General features: G+C 40.4%; 1 protein-coding gene across 1 annotated transcript in view; it reads right to left on the bottom strand.

Moving 5' to 3' along the window:
• Positions 1 to 17,439, bottom strand: part of kcnab1a (potassium voltage-gated channel subfamily A regulatory beta subunit 1a) — a 292,071-nt gene extending 274,632 nt beyond the window's left edge. Inside the window, exon 1 of the mRNA XM_060923049.1 lies at positions 17,091 to 17,439. Within this exon, the coding sequence (XP_060779032.1) occupies positions 17,091 to 17,341 (251 nt within the window). The 5' untranslated portion in view covers positions 17,342 to 17,439. The remainder of the gene's footprint in view (positions 1 to 17,090) is intronic.
• Positions 17,440 to 20,854: the final 3,415 nt, after the last annotated feature.

Below are 20,854 nucleotides of genomic sequence, written 5' to 3'. Positions count from 1 at the left end.
TCCGAGTGCAAATCAGCAACCACACATGTAACCGCTTCTGCTTGCTGTTCTGGTTAAAGATAGAAGTGGGGTGGATGCTGAGCCAGTGTGTAACTGCATTATCTCATAAATGACAAAAATAAGCCGAGTTCATCACTGTCAACGTCGATCACGGCAAAAATAAAATCAATAATAATTCTGCTATTTAACAGGCTAGAGCTCAACGTTATTCTCTCTGTAAATGAACTAATGATGAAAAAATAAGAATGAAAACAATGTTCCCTGCAGTCAGGAGAAGGCAGAGCATTCCCACAGCTGACAAATGGCTATAAATCATTAGCATGGCTTTATCCCTATAAGGGCTACGATCAGACACACATTAGGCCATGAGGGCATGATGGATAGCATGTGTAGAGGCTTTACACTTTAAAAGGCTTTCTCTGGAGGCTTTATGACCAAACATTAGCCTCCTTTACCAGCCAAGTGCCTCTGGAGTCAGAACAGGAACCATCGGACTTATCCATATACAAACATTTCTACAGCACTGAATGGAAGGTTAGGAGTTATAAAGTTGCCACAGGAATGTTTGGTATGTGAACTGATGTTCCACGATGCAACAGAGTGAGGGTGTTGTGCTCAGTATGTTTGAGGTCATTGATTACTTGCCTGGCATTTCCAGTCTGCTGGGCGATGGCGTTTTGAGCCTCGGGTCATATGATGCCCTGTTCACTGGGGTTACACTGAACAATAAACAAACAAACAAACAAACAAACAAACAAAACATATACATGCAGACACACAGCATATACACTATGTTCAGTGCTTTAAAAAAGAACAATATCTGACATTATCTTTTCACAGATGTCCTCTATTCTCATCTTAAAAATTCTTCTCTTTCCTGTCATGGATGACATCTCACCGTTTCTGATTTAAATTCATTCCGTTCATGTCATTACTCAGATCCTAATTATAACCATAAGTCATGTTTTCAGACTGGCTTTGGATCAGTATAAAGGAGAAACATTTGCTGACATTGACGTGTGTACACCAAAACCGTCCCATTACATCATCGAATGGGCATGCAGATGTGTGTGTTTGTGTGTGTGCTTGTGCACGCATCAACATTCCCCCGCTTTGAGCCCTAGAGGACGGTTGTATCAATCACACAGATGCACAATCGCAGAAAGCTACTGTTCACAGTAAATAACCATAAAAATAAAAATAGAATTCAACCTCATACATATTGATACATAGGCGTCATAAGGAGTTGTCTCGATGCGTTAAAGATGTTATAAATCATGACTAAGTAACACATTTCTTTTTCAAAAAAAAAAAAAAACAAGTGTTGCCGGGCAAAACAAACCTCGCCCGGTAGCATTTATTTTAGTGTTATAACAACTGATTCAATCTCACAAGTGTGGTCTCTGTTCTTTCAAGGTCACTAATACTAATGAGAACATTCTGTTTCATAAGTGTAGTGTAAAGACTCTAAATATCTGCCAAAAAGCTTTTAAAAAACTTTTTATTTGACTTTTCAGAAGGACCAAATAAAAGCTATGATAATGAAAAGGTACATTTTCTTAAAATAAACACCACTTAGTTGATACCGAATCAGTAGCCTTGGCGAACCACGAGGTGAATTTCGTTTATCTTTTTACCTGCCGATTATCTTCCGATACTACCAAGTTATAACGAGGTTTCTCTTATTTCGTTTCTAGTTCTGATTGGTTCTAAAGTTTATCAAGAAATAGAACGGGGAATCGAACTTGATCAGGATAAGTGCTGATTGGTTACAAATGCTGTGTCCTAAATCACTCACTCGTTCACTACGCCCTACTCACTATATAGGGAATTACTATATAGAGGACTATATAGTGAGCTCATTGATTAAATGATTAAAACAACTTTTTTGCCCTGGCCTTTTTTTTTCTTTATCGCGGCACTACTTTTCATGAGATACTTTGAGTGCACTATATAGAGTGTAATAATGCTCACCATACATTTGGACAGCACTTCAAAATGACGACCTGACTATACAGTCCACTATACAGTGAGTAGGGAGTGATTTGGGACACATTCTGGACACTGGGACACAAATTGCATCAAAAACAATTTTGACCTTTTTGGTGACCTTGACCGGATGACCCTCAAAATGTTGGAGGTTCTATTTGAGACCAATGCCCATCTATCCTGAAAGTTTCATGAAGATTGGTTCAGCCATTTTCCCGTAATGTTGCTAACAAAGAAACCCCACCGAAAACAATACCTCACCCCCTGGTGGACTCCATCCCGTGCAAGGTCACAACATATTTTACAATTGCAGAAAATCTTCAGTCAAACTGCTTAGCTCTTAGCAGAAGATTAGGCAATATAATCTAATTCTATAAAGCTAACGGGACCTCCAATGACTGGATAGCCCTGTCTAGTCCAGAAGGAACGATCTAAAGTGGGCCACCTTGTGCAATAAATGTTGCAAGCTATATACACTATATACAAGCTATATATGTATAGAAGTGATATCCACCCTCGCAATACCGACCTATTTGCCAGAAAGAATCCAAAACGGTGAGGAATTAACCAAGAAGTTGTTATTTTTTTGAACTGTTTAAGGCATTAAGGCTTAATTAGTCCATAACTTCATTAAATATTGTAATTAAGCAAATCTGGATAGAAGTTATATGCACCATAGGTACCCCACCTTCATGCCAGAAAGAATCAAAATTGGTGAAGAATTGAGGGGAGAAGCAGCGATTTGTGTGGAAACTACTCATTAGGGATTGATGAATTACTCCATATCTTTATTATTAATTGTAATTATGCAAATTTGAGTAGAAGCTACATATATGCACCCCAGGCAGACCAACCTTCCTGCCAAAAAGAATAAAAATTGGTGAAGAATTGAGAGAGAAGAAGCGATTTTCATGAACTGTGGGTGGTAAAAGAGAGCAACTGGACTTGCTTGAAGATTCTTGAAGACGTTTCACCTCTCATCCAAAAGTGACCTATTTGCCAGAAAGAATCCAAAACGGTGAGGAATTAACCAAGAAGAAGTGATTGATGATTTATTACATTGAACAATTTTGGAAAATAACTTCCTTATTAGGGGCGGCACGGTGGTGTAGTGGTTAGCGCTGTCGCCTCACAGCAAGAAGGTCCGGGTTCGAGCCCCGTGGCCGGCGAGGGCCTTTCTGTGCGGAGTTTGCATGTTCTCCCCCTGTCCGCGTGGGTTTCCTCCAGGTGCTCCGGTTTCCCCCACAGTCCAAAGACATGCAGGTTAGGTTAACTGGTGACTCTAAATTGACCGTAGGTGTGAATGGTTGTCTATGTGTCAGCCCTGTGATGACCTGGTGACTTGTCCAGGGTGTACCCCGCCTTTCGCCCGTGGTCAGCTGGGATGGGCTCCAGCTTGCCTGCGACCCTGTAGAACAGGATAAAGCGGCTAGAGATAATGAGATGAGAACTTCCTTATTAGCTCATCTGGCTGACCGGTAATGAGTTTATGCCATCATGCGTCATCCGTCAGGCATCGTCCACATTTCATGAAAATCGTCTGTGAAGATCCTCAGTCATCCAGGTCATAGTAACTGCGGGTGGTAAAAGAGAGCAACTGGACTTGCTTGAAGATTCTTGATGTTTCACCTCTCATCCGAAAGGCTTCTTCAGTTCTGTCTGACTAATAGGGAGTATCAGGTATTTATCCTCTCATGGATGAAAAGCTCATCTAAGGTGTCGTTGAGTCATCCTGTTGGTGTGAGTCACTGGGGGCTGCATGTGAACGCCCTCGAGAGTCGTTAGGGTGATCAATGGACTGCCCGTTAAGGTGATCAATGGAATGCTGATTCTCTCTGTCCTCTTGTGAGTCACTGAAAACAGCTGGGTTTTGGTGTGCATTCAGTTGTCTGGGAAGTGTGCCAAGGACTGCATTGTAGGTGGCTGATAAACGATGTCTTAGACCCCCACCTCTGTTCAGTGATGGCCATTCCAGGTTGACAAAAATGGCTTCTTTAACTCCTCGCTCATACCAACGATCCTCTCTGGCTAAAATGCGTACGTTGCCAGAGAGGATCGTTGGTATGAGCGAGGAGTTAAAGAAGCCATTTTTGTCAACCTGGAATGGCCATCACTGAACAGAGGTGGGGGTCTAAGACATCGTTTATCAGCCACCTACAATGCAGTCCTTGGCACACTTCCCAGACAACTGAATGCACACCAAAACCCAGCTGTTTTCACTCAGTGCGTTTACAGGCACATAGAGAAAATCGAATTTCTGCTGTTGCTCGACTGAAATCGAAGTTCTAAATGCCATGGAAACACCTTAGCTAGGCTGAAATCGAACCGAACTTGATTTCTTGTAATCGAGCTACGCGACCTAGATTATGCGATTTTTGCCGAGCTACTTAGTGCATGTATACCCTATCGAGCTACGTAGTCGAGCTACTTACTTCAGCACTGCCCCTTCTGGAAGTGACGAGTGACAAGACCACAAGCGGGAAACACAACAGCCTCGGTCGGCATGACAACGAATCATGACAACGGCATGAATCTTTTCTTTTTGTGGCATTGTTTGCACTGTTAAAATTTAGCTCACTTACTCTATCACCAAATACATCTGTACAGCTGTTGCATAGCTGTGAATTGTGTACATAAACAGGTCATTTCATTGTATTTGTGTGTGTGTGTGTGTGTGTGTGTGTGTGTGTGTGTATATATGTGTGTATATATATATATATATATATATATATATATATATATATATATATATATATATATAAAATGTCCAACATCTGAAGAATGTCAATAAAAACAATTGAACTTTTGTGTGTTTATTAAGACATAAGTTAAATTGTAAGCAAAAAAAAAATTTTTTTGTAAGCAAAAAATGGACTTTAGAAAAATATACAATTGTGCAAAATAAGTTGTCTTACAAAACAGTGGTCTGCGCAGGACAGTTTGTAGCCATACAGTCTTAGAGCAAGCCTAACAGCTTGAGCATGGAACTTGTGAACACGGAACTGCCAGTGTTGCCAGATTGGGCGGTTTTAAGTGCATTTTGGCGGATTTGAACATGTTTTGGGCTGGAAAACGTCAGCAGTATCTGGCAACACTGCTGATAACTTTGTTTATACTCTTGAATAGTTCTTCTTCATGACGACAACCGGAAGTGTACCAACACGATGGGGCGTGTAGCGCCACCTGTGGCTTGGGTGCACAATGTACCTCACACAATAGCTCGATTTCCTTGTCTGCATGTAGGATTGGATTTCTCTGGCACCCCTGCTGGGACCCTTAGCTCGATTACCGACAGTAGCTCGATTTGGATGTGCATGTAAACGCACTGAGTGACTCACAAGAGGACAGAGAGAATCAGCATTCCATTGATCACCTTAACGGGCAATCCATCGATCACCCTAACGACTCTCGAGGCCGTTCACATCCAGCCCCCAGTGACCCACACCAACAGGATGACTCAACGACACCTTAGATGCACTTTTCATCCATGAGAGGATAAATACCTGATACTCCCTACTAGTCAGACAGAACTGAAGAAGCCTTTCGGATGAGAGGTGAAACGTCTTCAAGAATCTTCAAGCAAGTCCAGTTGCTCTCTTTTACCACCCACAGTTACTATGACCTGGATGACTGAGAATCTTCACAGACGATTTTCATGAAATGTGGACAATGCCAGATGGATGACGAATGACGCATGATGGCATAAACTCATTACCGGTCAGCCAGATGAGCTAATAAGGAAGTTATTTTCCAAAATTATTCAATGTAATAAATCAGTGCACAACATCATCCTATTATTCCAAAGTGGTCCCTTTAGCTTAGTGTACACTATACAAGTCAAAAATGAAGAGCATCATACCCTTAGCATGAGTTTGTTACATTAAATTACAGGCATTTAGCAGACGTTCTTATCCAGAGCGGCGTACAACAAACCCAGAGCAGCCTGGAGAGGAGTTACGTTTGGAGTGGCTAATCATCCTTTCTTGAATAGCTGAATTACAAAGGACACAGCTCAACATGGCCAAGTCAAAGGCATACCAAGGCACCGCTGGCAGCTACCATACTACTCAGATCTGACCACGGAACACGGTTCAGATATTCACACCTATAGGCAATTTAGCATGGCCAGTTCACTTAACTGCATGTCTTTGGACTGTGGGGGAAACCAAGCATGTAAACTCTACACAGAAAGGCCCCCATCAGCCACTGGGTTCAAACCCAGAACCTTCTTGCTGTGAAGCGGCAGCACTAACCGCAGTGTCGTAGTCAAGTCCCTAAACCTCAAGTCTGAGTCCAGTCTCGAGTCCCCGTCATTAAAGAAAATTTCGAGTCGACTCCAAGTCCACTATTGATCCGAATCGAGTCCGAGAACAAGATTCCAACTGCACCATTTAACGGTGGCTGTTGCTGCCTTTATGTGAAACCATCTCTGCTACTGTGTTGGACTAATGTTACTGTTCGACTGCCCCATTTTAGTTAATAGGCTACAGATAAAAAGCTTGTTCATCGCTCAGCAAGCCCCACCCACTATCAACAGAGCAAATAACATGAGAGAGGGTTAACACTAGCTAGTTCATCGCTCAGCAAGCAAGCCCTGCTATCAACAGAGCAATGAACATAGCATGTCACTTCCTTCTCTGGGTGGAGTCTTGCCAAATGACGATTGAAGTTCGAGGTTGTCCCCGTCGTCTCCTTGATAGTTTTTCGACATATGGAACACATAGCAGGGCAATTTTTCCCACTGCACAAGAAGTCTGTATAAGCAAAGCGGACAATCCTAGTGGCGTTCTCTCCAGACATTTTAGCACCATTAACGTTAGTTTGTTCCTGAACATGACGTATGAACAGGTGAATGTGCATTCTCTTGCACAAAATTAGCATAAAAATTAATGTAGATATAAATCTTATGTCAAATTATTATGGCATGTTACAAAAAAAAGAAACAAAAAATCAGAGTCCTCGTCTCCAATTTACGAGTCCGAATGCAGTTAATGCACGAGTCCAAGTCATCAGTGCTCAAGTCCAAGTCCAGTTATGAGTCTTTAAAATTAGGGCATGAGTCAGAGTCCTGGACTCAAGTACTATAAGCCTGACTAACCACTGCACCAACATGCCACAGTTGGGGGTTAGGTGCCTTGCTCGAGGGCACTTCAGTCATTCCTGCTGGTCCAGGGATTCAACCTAGGGACCTTTTGGTCCCAAAGCTGCTTCTCTAACCTTTAGGCCGGGGTGGCCAAACTTTTTTGCTTGCGGGCCACATAAAGAAAAACATGAGCCGCCAAAGGCCGATAGAAATCAAAGGTGTCTTTTAGACTAGTTACAATGCTTTTTAGACTGTGCAAAACATTGTATTTTTGTTGCAATAGTAGCCTACTTGATATGATGTGAATTATAGGCCTACTAAACACAATGATGTCTGAGTACTTTATTAAGTTCTTTCCGATCTCAATGAGTAAAGCCTATGCAGAACGGTGCCGCGACTGAGCCAGCGCACATCTGAGTGGTAGATGACATCTCCATATTCAGCTTCAACTTCAGACAAAAAAGTTTGGAACTGTCTGTGATTGAGTGCCTTTGCATGAATGAGATTGATTGTTTTAACCACCATGTCCATCACATCATTCACCTTAGCACAGAGTGCTTCCTGGTGGATAATGCAGTGCATTTTTACAGCCTCACCTCCGCTTTCGCGAACTTTTCTGCACACCATAGAAGCCATCCCATTACGTTCGCCAGTCATTGCTGGAGCCCCATCTGTGGTAACTCCACACAGCTTGTCCCAGGGCAGGTTAATGTCATTAATCGCAGCCAATACAGCCCTACCCGTTGTGGTACCTTTTAGACTCCTAAGATCAAGTAACTCCTCGGTAATGCCAAAGTTAATGTCGATGCCTCGTAAAAAAATCAGCAGCTGCTCTGTGTCTGTAGCATCGGTACTCTCATCACACTCAATTGAGTAAAACTCAAATGCTCTTGCCTTGTCTGATACTTGCTGATTCAAGTTAGCTGAGAGGTCTTCGATTCGTCTGGCAACTGTTTGTCTGAACAAACTCACATTTCTGAAGTCCTGAATCTTCTCTGGACACATTATTCTGGCAACTTTAGTGAGGCAGTGTTTAACAAATTCACCATCCGAGAAAGGTTTTCCATGCTCAGCGATCAATTGAGATACCTCATAGCTAGCTCTGGTGCTGTTTTCTTGAAGTTTGTTGGCATGAAAAAAATGCTGCTGTTGCGCTAACAGGCTAGCTGTCATCTGTTTGACTTTTGTCTCCCTCTCCAGGCCAGTGTATGAAGTGCATGACTGATATTTAGTTTCATAGTGTCTTTGAACATTATAGTCTTTCATCACTGCTACAGACTCCTTGCAAATCAAACAAACACATTTTCCCTTAATCTCTACAAAAAAAGTATTTATTTTCCCATCTAGTCTGAAACTTTCTACACTCTCTATTTTTCATCTTTTCACTTCCATCTTTTGTCAGTTACTGTGATAGCGCATGTAATCGCTCATCTGAGTGCTTTGCTCATCTCCAAGGCAACAACCAATAAAGTAAACAACAGTAACGTGAGCGAACGTGAGTAACTCAACCAAAGAGTCTAGAGCGGAGCCAAATCTTGCTCAGAATTGCAGCACCACCCAGTACTGAAACTAAAAAGTGCAATGTACCCAGACTGACATTACAACGGGCCAAATTACAGTTTAATTTTTATAATTCATGGCGGGCCACATAAAAGAGAGCGACGGGCCACAGTTGGCCCACAGGCTGTAGTTTGGCCACCCCTACTTTAGGCCATGGCACGGTCCTTGTTATGGAATTTCTTACCTTTTCATCCATCATGAGTTTAATAAACATCCCAGAAATGATCGAACTTGAATTTCAGAGCTGAACAAAATAGTTTCTTGCACGTACCATAGGAGCCTAAAGTTGTCTCTGGTACATGTATGTCTCTCTAAGCAAGCCATTACAGGTTCTCTGTAATCTGGACCCACAAGGTTTACCCTTATGCCAAAACCAGCTACACAGAAAAGTCTAGAATGATGCAGTTAGTTAGCTAGTAAACTAGGATACGTTAGATACTGGATATGTTGGTTATTGTACCACATATGACAAAATAAAATGACTGAGTTTGACTTAGTGTCATATTTCCATGATAACAGATTCAGATTATCAAAAGTGGATGTTTATATGCATATTAATCACGGGCGATTGCTCTAAGACAACGAGGGAGGCTCAGCCTCCTCTAAAAATGACGAACATCGTGTAGGATGAATTGCGCTAGGCTTATGTTATAACATTGCTATTTCAGATCCAGAATCATAGAAATATATGTGCTCAACCCAACTACAGTGCGAAATCATTCCATTATAACTTTCCCCAGTTCGCCTAATGTGCACGTGAGTTTTTCCCCCTCGTGACAACGCGATGCAGCCCAGCCTCAGTGGACTTCAGTGGCATTTGGGAGCTATGCGCTTTTCAATATCAAAATGCAAGACGATTATTGGACAAATACTGCGAAAACGCCCACCCACGGACTCCCAGCCTCACAGTGGGAGGGACATGGCAAAGCTTTCCGCGAGGAGACTGGTGATTGGTGAAAGTGGCCGGATATTTTCTTTGATTGACAGCTTATTTCAAATATAGACAGGCAGCGGTGAATTTCAGTTCAGTCCCATGCGGATTCGCAAGTGGTGTGGTGTATTGTAAGAGATCAGCTTACATTTCGATTTCATTCATTTCATACGGTTTCTACCAGCTTTTTTAGTTTGTATATATTTTCATTGTAAATAAAAGTGTAAATATAGTGTTGTCAAGTTTGCTATCTTAGTTCCAGAAATTTCGTTTATTTGAGTGACTGAACTTGAACTTGAGGGGGCTAGTCAGCTAGCAAGAAAGCTGTGCACGGATGCCAAGCATTGCTGATTTAATTTTGGTGAAGCCATTTGCCAGTCTTCCTTTCGAGGAAAAAATTAAAATTAAAGAGCAGGGTAGACCAACGCCTCAAATTGACATGGTGAAAAAGGTAGGGGATAATACTCGTTCCTTTCAGCTCTTCTGGTATGAGAAAGTGAATTGGCTAACAGCAAGTGACCCACATCAACAACAGTAAATAGGCTACTTTAGTAATATGTCATGGATGGACCAAAAATATAGAATCTATTTAAAATGTTTATGCTGAGTATATTATATTGGAATATATATTTTTCTGGATATGAATTAAACACAGCTACAATTTGGAAAACATTTTTAAACAAAAACACAGCCGAGAACATTTCACACTACAGACCTGGATTAAAAGTGAAGGGTTATCAAAATTGTCAATAAAACATTCCTCAGTCAAAATAAGTAAAATATAGGGAAAGTGTCATTGAATGAAATGTGTGGCACCCAGCTCTATGTTTGGCTCCCCAAGGTCAGTGCTTGTGCCTATTCCAGAACACTCTGCTGTTACTGCTGAGGTTCCTGACAAAGAGCTGCTTTCAATAATGTTCAATTTTTAAACAACATGCCACAATTTTAAAATATAAAATGTTAAAATATACCCCCCCAACACCACCATCATGTATATTGGACAGTAGGCTAATGGGCCAAAAGAACCTGTTATGTCACAGTTTATGACCCTGCCAACAATCAGCCAGATCAGAGGCAAGATTATGGGCAAAATTTATGTGTTTTTTCTTTTTTCTTTTAAAATCTGGAAATATCATAACCGACCAGCCTCCCCTGTTTGAAAGACTACCAGCCACCACTGATATTAATCCACAGAATATGCAAAATTACTGGCATCTTTAGAAGGCAGCAACTTAAATCAAGCTCTTCCAGATCACCTGAGCTGTTCTGATCAAACTCTTGTCCTGGAAATTGGCATCCAATCCTAAAAAAACTGTGTAGACTATCGGACAGTTCAGTTCAGCTGAAATCGCACATACTTAAATTTCTGAAATGAAACCTTTTTTCACATATCCAAATTTGAAACCAAGCTGGGATCAGAGGACAGATCCTTGGGAGTACATCGGGCTTTGCTCAAGGTTAGGACCAGGTGTTGGGATTTGAACTTTTATCCTTCTGATTAGTTCTGATCCAAAAGCCCTAACTACTGCCCCTGAGCTGTACATTAGTTTATCATCAATTTTTTAAATCTCAGTCCAGCTTAGATGCCTGCATTATTTAACTTTCTCTCGATGGAGCTATGGAGTGGTGATGAATACCATCATGCAGATGTCCTCAGGCTAGGCAGTTGAGGCATACATAGTTTGAATTGTGAACCACCACCATGTTTTCTGTTCTTTTTATTTCTGTTGCTATGGAGAAACGCCTAAGTACGAGATACCCCCTATGCACCTCATACCAATTGCATCAGGATGTGTAACCCACATACCAATCAAATTAGAAGCCCAGAAACGGTCTGCTTGATATGGTATGCAGATGCTCCATGCCAAATACTACACACACTGCTACCAAGATAATAGAATTCAGCATAAACGTGGTGAACCAACAGTGTCTTAATGAGTTTTCAAGAATGATGTAGTGGTTGGGGGGGTTAACACCATGGGGAGCAAAAACTAGAACATTACCATGAGCTTCATTCTTCTCCTTCTCTCAACCAGAGAAAGAAATGAAGCCATACAGTGGTGCTTGAAAGTTTGTGAACCCTTTAGAATTTTCTATATTTCTGCATAAATATGGCCGAAAACATCATCAGATTTTCACACAAGTCCTAAATGTAGATAAAGAGAACCCAGTTAAACAAATGATACAAAAATATTATACTTGGTCATTTATTTATTGAGGAAAATGATCCAATATTAAATATCTGTAAGTGGCAAAATTATGTGAACCTTTGCTTTCAGTATTTGGTGTGACCCCCTTGTGCAGCAATAACTGCAACTAAACATTTCTGGTAACTGTTGATCAGTCCTGCACACCGGCTTGGAGGAATTTTAGTCCATTCCTCCGTACAGAACAGCTTCAACTCTGGGATGTTGGTGGGTTTCCTTACATGAACTACTCGCTTCAGGTCCTTCCACAACATTCCGTCGAATTAAGGTCAGGACTTTCATTTGGCCATTCCAAAACATTAACTTTATTCTTCTTTAACCATTCTTTGGTAGAACGACTTGTGTGCTTAGGGTCGTTGTCTTGCTGCATGACCCACCTTCTCTTGAGATTCAGTTCATGAACAGATGTCCTGACATTTTCCTTTAGAATTCACCGGTATAATTCAGAATTCATTGCTCCATCAATGATGGCAAGCCGTCCTGGCCCAGATGCAGCAAAACAGGTCCAAATCATGATACTACCACCACCATGTTTCACAGATGGGATAAGGTTCTTATGCTGGAATGCAGTGTTTTCTTTTCTCCAAACATATGGTAACGCTTCTCATTTAAACCAAAAAGTGCTATTTTGGTCTCATCCATCCACAAAACATTTTTCCAATAGCCTTCTGGCTTGTCCACGTGATTTTTAGCAAACTGCAAACAAGCAGCACTGTTCTTTTTGGAGAGCAGTGGCTTTCTCCTTGCAACCCTGCCATGCACACCATTGTTGTTCAGTGTTCTTCTGATGGTGGACTCGAATATTAACATTAGCCAATGTGAGAGAGGCCTTCAGTTGCTTAGAACTTACTGTACCCTGGGGTCCTTTGTGACCTCGCCGACTATTACACGCCTTGTTCTTGGAGTGATCTTTGTTGGTTGACCACTCCTGGGAAGGGTAGCAATGGTCTTGAATTTCCTCCATTTGTATGCAATCTGTCTGACTGTGGATTGGTGGAGTCCAAACTCTTTAGAGATGGTTTTGTAACCTTTTCCAGCCTGATGAGCATCAACAATGCTTTTTCTGAGGTCCTCAGAAATCTCCTTTGTTTGTGCCATGATACACTTCCACAAACATGTGTTGTAAAAATCAGACTTTGATAGATCCCTGTTCTTTAAATAAAACAGGGTGCCCACTCACACCTGATTGTCATCCCATTGATTGAAAACACCTGACTCGAATTTCACCTTCAAATTAACTGCTAATCCTAGAGGTTCACATACTTTTGCCACTCACAGATATGTAATATCAAATCATTTTCCTCAATAAATAAATGACCAAGTATAATATTTTGTCTCATTTGTTTAACTGGATTCTCTTTATCTACTTTTAGGACTTGTGTGAAAATCTGATGATGTTTTCAGCCATATTTATGCAGAAATATAGAAAATTCTAAAGGGTTCACAAACTTTCAAGCATCACTGTAAATGGATGAGAAAGAACTTCCTGCTAGAATTCAGATCCTTAAAGATTTGAATCAAGTCCCCAGGATCAATGAGCAATTGATCTTAAATTTCAAAGTAAATCAAATATTTTACTCCACATTCTGAAAACGTTATATCCAGAAGCCAAAAGTTGCCTCCAACTTTTTTCCCTTTGAGCAAATCCTTGCAGGTTCTCTGTAGAACTCTACATGAGGACTTTGCTTTGGGAAAACTAGAACCATTCATGCTCCAAAGAACACCCCCTGAGCTTAGATCATTGTTTTATTACTTATAAAAATTAAATCATACAGTACATTCTTGGAACAAAGAGTTCCTCAAGGGTTCTTTAGATAATTAGGTCCTTCACCTAACTATGTATATCCTCTTCTGATCAGGAAACACTATGTTGTAGGGTTTTATGTGCAACATTTTGGGGTCTAATAGATCTTGCATTTCATACTCTTAAAAATGTCCATGTCTCTCTGGGAAACATTCTACTCCAGAACCCTATTAGAACCCTACAACAGAAGGTTTTTGCTTGCAGAAGTTTCAGAAAAGAGTTTGATTAAAAGCCCTTCAAAAAGCTAGAACCATCACTATCCAAAGAACATTCAAGAACCCTCTTTTTCAAGAGCCTAGTTCATTGACTATCATTCAAAGAACCCAACCATACTATGTAATTTTTTTTGGGGGGGAAGTTCCCTCTGGGAATCCTTGGATAACTAGGGGTTTGCAGCTGACTAAAAGGGTTCTACATGGACCCTAACCTCTTTGGACACAAGGAAAAATGCTATGGAACTTCATGTGTACAATTGTACACATCATGTCTGAAGGGGGTAAGGTTCTACATAGAGCTTTAAGGGTTTCTCCCAAAAGAACAACTGAAAAATCCTTTATCGGTCAAGTCTTAACCTTTTTTTTTTTTTTTTAGCCTTGAGTGATAAATAATAATCAGTTCAATTTATATAGTGCCTTTATCACACCCAAGGTCATTTTACAATTAGAGAAAGAAAAAAAAGAGAGAGGGTCAGGATGTAATTCCAATGGTGTAGCGACCACAGTCCCACCAGGCGTATGAAGATAAATCCCACACAGCCTGCACAGCCACCACGACACTGCCAGGCAACATCACTCGGAACACCATGCCATGGATCCACAAAGCAAGCACAGAAGCACCACCACACGGAGTGCTGGTATGTTCCAAACCACCTGCACAGCCAATGCGACACCACCAGGCAACATTGCTCAGAACACTACACCAAGCACAGAAGCACTGCCGCACAGAGCGCTGGACAACCCTGATGTTAAAAAGAGCAACGAGCTCACTGAAGTCCATAGCAAGGAGCACAGGCATCACCCATGGCGCACCAAGGCCTGAAGGAAACCAACGCCAAAACTGGGTCCGGAGCTACACCACAACCGCCAGACAAAACACTTAACCAAAAAAACATCAAACTACACAAAAAAGAAAAACAAAAGGAAAAAAGAAGAAAAATGAAACGTTCCGGTGAGAAGCGGCAGCCAAAACGCACATGGCATACTCTGAACCGGAAGTGACGGTTCCTCAAGGCTTACTTGGATAGCTAGAGATTGTGAAATGGGTTTTACTTGGAACCCTTTCAATAGGGAAATGTAGGGGTTTTTACAGAACTTATTTAAAAATTATTATAACTTATTATAAGCGGTTCTCCCAGAACAACAACAGATACAGCATTAGATGGTGTAACACTATTATACTGATATTATGATATACAGCATTAATATACAGCATCATGACATAGTTTATAGAGATTCTTCTGAGATTCCTTGGATAATTAGGAATTTGCAGCTAAATAAAATGGTTCTACATGGAACCTATTCAGATAGCGAAACTCTATTGCAAGGTTCTACGTAGAGCCTTAAGGGTTTCTCCTAAAAGAACAACTGAAAAACCCTTTCTGGATCCAGGCTCTTAGGGATGTAGGGATTAGGGGAACACTTTATTGTAGAGTTCTAAATAGAACCCTTAAGTGTTCTACCAAAATAACAACAAACATGTTGATGTTCTGGGTTTAGAAATTTCTGCCAAGAGTATAGATCTACATTTTTGTATTGTGAATATGTTTATGATGTCAGTATTTTAAATGCTCCCTTGTTACTCCCTCTACACACTCTGTCTGTCTGGGAAACCCCTTCAAAGTTCTTTGTACAACTCTACAACTGGCAGCTTCCCAATCAGAATAGATGCTTTCAGACCAGAACTTCTTTGAGCTCTAAGGGAGGACATTCCCCCTTAAGGTGAACCGAGAATGATAGTAGTTCTTAGAACACTTTTTTGAGGGACTTTTTAAGCTCCTACTTCAGGGTAGGTTTTCTCCCTGCACAAGAAGAACCACAAGTGATGGTGATTGGTCCAGACATAAGTGTACAGTGAGCCAATGCAGCACTGGTAACCACGATTTAAAAAAAAAAAAAATCCAGTGATTAGACATTTAGCAGATGCTCTTATCCAGTGCAACGCACAACGAGCACACACACATACATACCCACCCAGCAGTTGGGGGTTAGGGACCTTGCTCAAGGGCACTCCAGCAGCCATGGGTTTTTCCTGCCAGTCCAGGTAATCAAACCAGTGACCTTTTGTGCCCCAGGCTGCTTCTCTAACGTTTAGGTCATGGCTGCCCTGTGTAAAACATTCTCAACAGCTCTTAGCATTAGCATTAAAAAAGTGGGAAAAAACACGGACAAATGGACTGACCATGAAGTCCAGGCTTTCTTGAATGTATATATGATGAAGGAAATACAGTGCGATTTTGACGCATCTGAGCAAAATATAAAATCTTGGCTACCATTTCCTGCTAGTAAGCTAGCTTATGGCACTTCAGCGTTCCTACTGGTGGTGCGAGTGCAAACAGAACAAGAGTGCTCTGAGAGCACAATATCCTCCCCACTGGCAACTTGCCATAACTCTGGTAAAATGCAACTGAATTGAATGAAATTGCAATATGCGTATTGCCAACATATACCAAAGAATCCTGTCAAGTTTTGTGAAATTCTTCCAAAAATTGTGAGAGGAGTTGATTTCAGAAGGTGAGTACCCTTCCTGGGATGGACGGATGGACGGAAATTGCCACGACATAATCCCCCTTCGGGCCTTTCGGACAGCGGGGGATAAAAACCCTTGAAGGTATGTAGTTCTCAGGGGAGATCCCCAGGGAGTAGTTCCTCTCAATAAGTCCCTCGAACTGTTTGGTCCAAAAAAGTACCATGTAGAATGCTTTAAAGAACTTGTCTAAAGGACCCTTTAGGAACCCCCCCCCCCCCTTTTTTTTTAAGCAAAACAACCAACTGGGTGTTAAAATGGACTTTTGTAGCACTTGTTTCAAAAATCTTTCATCTCTTTCATTATAATTTTTTTCTTATTAAATGATCAATGCCCTGTGATGGACTGGTGTCCCATTCAGAGAGCATTCCCATCTCATGCCGTGTTCCCAGGATAAGCTCTGGATTCACCAGGATAAAGCGTTTACTGGAAATGAATGAATGATGAAATACATGTATATTGTGATATAATTGTATCATGACAGTGTTGTCAGTGTGAATTGCAATATGATACTTTTTCCCATATTGCTCACCCATTTACAATTTATAACTATGTAAGTGAAAAGTAAATCAATCAAATCAACCTAGAACTCTTAAGATGTTTTAGTTTAGACCTCCAAGGAATCCCCAAATTCCCAACAAGTGTTTCCATATCAGAGAAGACTCTAAAGAGAACCTAGTCAGGAGGATAAGCTTCCTCATATACTCCAAGAACCTTTTTCCTGAAACTGTACTGTGCAATAAATAATAAACGAGAGCACACAAAGCTGTGTACCTGTACACCATGCCAGTCACGGTTGGTACCGAGTCCCGAAGCGAGATGGCGTGTGTGTTGAGAAACTCATCCAGGTGTTTGAGCTCCAGGTGTGTGTTGGTCCTCAGTCCACTCCAGCACATGTACGGATAAGTCTTGTCCACCGAGTTCTCCCTGCTGATGCGGGTCTGTGCTCTGTCTCCGCTCACCCTCTGAATTCCTTTAGGCTTCAGGTTGGGGATTTCTGAACAAGTCGCTTTGTATAAGTACATCTCTCTTAGTCTGCTCCTCTGGGGGTTCTACTTCAAGCTTAAAGGTCTGAGAGACCCTTAAAGAGTTCTACAGTGTCCCAGTAAGAGTTTGCTGAAACAGTTTTCCTCTGAGAAGTGCAGAAGCGACAGCACTGCTGTCTATCTGTGTTGTGTTTGCTTCTGTTTTGATCGGCTTGGCTTGATGTCCCTCTCCAGTACACACCATGGGAATCTGGGACATTTTCCCTCCCTCTATCCATCCCTCCCTCCCCCTTCTCTCTCTCTCTCTCTCTCTCTCTCACTCATGCTCTTCTCTCTCATTCATCCTCTCATTCTTTCACTCATCCACTTTTTCCCAACATTTCTTTCATCCCTCTTACACAGTATGGACCTGGGCCAAACATTGTGACTTTCAGGAGTATCTTTGCAGCAAAGAGAAACACTCTGGAGAAACCAGATGGCTTTGCATTCAGAACTTTCAGAAATGGTGCTGATTACAACCCACTGAGAATGTTAGAGTTGTTAGCTATCCAAAGAACCATTCCTTGTTTTGTAGTCCACTTTAAAAAGAAAATGGGTTCCCCTGGGCTTCCTTGGTTAATTTAAATGGTTCTACATGGAACCCATGCACCAAAGAAAACACTCTGTTGCAGGGTTCTCCATAGAACCTGAAGTAGAACAATAACAAACTTTATGGGACTAGGCTTTTTTTTTTCCTAAAACAGAGATGAGTTTCTCAAGGGTTCCTTGAATAATTAGGTGAAGTAAAGGTGCTTGACTTGGAACCCTGTAAATATGGAAACATTCTATTGTATATTTCTACATAGAACCTTTAAAGGTTCTTCTAGAACAAGTCAGAGATGAGTGATGTGATGATCTTATATTGATATTAATATGTATTAAGATGTCTCTCTGGGGAACCTGTACATGGTTCATGTAGAACTTAACAAAAAAAAAATTCTTACAATATTAAAAAAGCTAGAATCATTACTTAAAAGAACCCCATTTTGAGAACCCCCTTTTAAAAATAATCTAGTTCCTTTATTTAATTATTATAATTCACAAAATCCAACTATGAACAACTCTTTGAAAAATACTTTCCTTTATAATGAAGGATTCTTTGCTAACTAAAACAAGGAACCTGCACAGATAGGGAACACTCTGTTGTTGGGTTCTATGTACCTTGTTAAGGAGTTCTACTAGAACAACAAACAAAAAGCATTATAGATTTGGGTGATGTGACTAAATTCTACTCATTGAGATATATTAACATTAAGATATATTTACAGGAAATAGAGAAACACACTATTATTGGGTTCTACATAATGTAGAACCCTTAAGGTTTCTCCTCAAACAACAACAAAAATCCTTTAAGGTTCTGGGTTTAACTTTTTTTTTTTCCCCTAAGAAAAATATGATGAATTTTTCATAGCTCCATTCTGACTCTGAAAAATATTTTTCTTCCCTGGCAAGTTCTTAAAGGCTCTTTGTAGAACCTGACAATGGATAGCTTCTCTAGAACCCTTTAAGCAAGCTACAGACACTTAAGTATCCAAAGAACCCTTGAGGGAGTTTAGATTATTCACAAAACTCAAACATGAAGGACACTCCTTGAAAAAAAGTTCTTTGATGGTTCTTTGGATAGATAAATACTCTGATTAGAACCAATGACAATCCAAAGAACCCTTGAGGATCCTTTAGAGGGAGTTTAGTTCATTGTTTTATTACTCAAAAAATCCAAGTTTACAATGTTCTCCTAGAATAAAGGGTTCCTCAAGGGTTCTTTCGATAACTAAGGGATTTTACATGAGTAAAAGGCTAAAACTGTTGTTGTAGGGTCCTACATAGAACATTAAGAGGTTCCCTTAGAAGACAGAACATCCAAAAGCCATGTAAAGAGATGGGTGATGAGATCATATTGTACTTATATTGTGATATATTAACATCAGGAAGAATGAAACTTACTGTTGTAGGGTTCTATGTAGAACTTTTAGTGGTTTTCCAGAAAAAAACATTTAAAACACAAATTATGGTTTGAGGTTTAATCTTTTTTTTTTTTTTAAAACATAGCATGGACCTGCGCCAGACATCGTGACCTTTAACCCCTCGGCTGGCAGTGCTGTGACTTTGGCCGTGACATGTCCGGTCAGGGGGATTGTGGGAATGCATTGTAGGAAACATTTCCCATAACAAGAGATTTAATCACAAAGTAACTCCCTTTGGCATGAAGTACCATGAAAGAAATGCAACACACAGTCAGTCATTCTTGAAAATATGTGCACCCGTAGCTGTGTTAGAGCTCAACACACACTCGGACTGGACGGACAGACAGCTGTGTTCAGAGTTCATGATCAGTGGAACAACTGAGGTGTGCTTCCAACAGTACACAGTGATGATTTTACAAACAGAGGTTATTTATAGCTGATTGACACAGACAGGAAAATAACTTGAGGGCTTTTCACACACATTTTTTTCTCTTATTGTAGCATTGATCTCACTTTTTCTTCTTTAACATCTTCTGCTGCTAAAATCCATAAATAATTAACTAATACAGTATTTACAGAGGATATTACACGCTTGCGTGAAGATATGAAGTTTATCTTCGAGTGGTGAATGTATAAAATATTTTCAACAGAAGAAGATAAACTTTATCTCTTCACACCACCATGTAATGTCTTTTATATTATATGGGCACAACCACAAAAAAAATTAAAAATACACAAGTTAATCAAAAGAATTTTAATTTTGAACCGGTTCAACATTTTGACAACACGCGTCTGTCTGGTCAGCGGGAAAACACTGGGAGTGACGTCATCAGAGTGAAATATCAGGAATTATGATACATACAGGACACTTTTTCCATGGAATAAAAACATGTTCTATTCCTTTCTAGTAGGTTTCATTAATTTGGTTTGATAGCATGCAATATTGTTAGCATATCACTTATCCTACGTGGATTATGTCACTCTACCCAATGGAGAACGAGTGTTGAATATGGGTTACTGTTAGATTTAAAGCCATGATTTAAGTTAGTTTTATAGCTGCAGAACGTGATTTAGGATTGTTAGATTTAACCAGTCTCTCCAGTGTTGAATTTGAAATTGAAATGATTGAATGTTAGATTTAAAGCTGCATTAAGTGATTTAAGTTAGTTTTGTAGTTTTAGAATGCAGAATGTGATTTGGGATTGTTAAGACTTTATGAATTTAATATTTTAGCCTCTTAGATCCTATTCCTGTAAAGTTACTGTGTGACCTTCCTCCAGTGGAGAAGACACACACTTCTTTGCCAGACTAGACATAAACATGTCTTTGTTTAAAATTGTCGTAAAAAACATCTCGCGCTTTGACGTGCGTAAATGCTGAGTTGTTAAAAAATATTCGTTATGAAATATATATACAGGATATTTTGCTTATGATTGATCCAAGGTTTCACATATTGATGGAATTAAGATGTGATTTGCTGACTTAGCACAAGATATCAACACATTCACATACACGCACACACAACACACACGCATCCTACCCCCACCCC

Source organism: Neoarius graeffei, chromosome 6 (assembly GCF_027579695.1).
Source record: "Neoarius graeffei isolate fNeoGra1 chromosome 6, fNeoGra1.pri, whole genome shotgun sequence".
NCBI classification, from domain to species: domain Eukaryota; kingdom Metazoa; phylum Chordata; class Actinopteri; order Siluriformes; family Ariidae; genus Neoarius; species Neoarius graeffei.
Note: the sequence above shows the minus strand (reverse complement) of the source record. Positions and strands in the feature narration are given on the sequence as shown.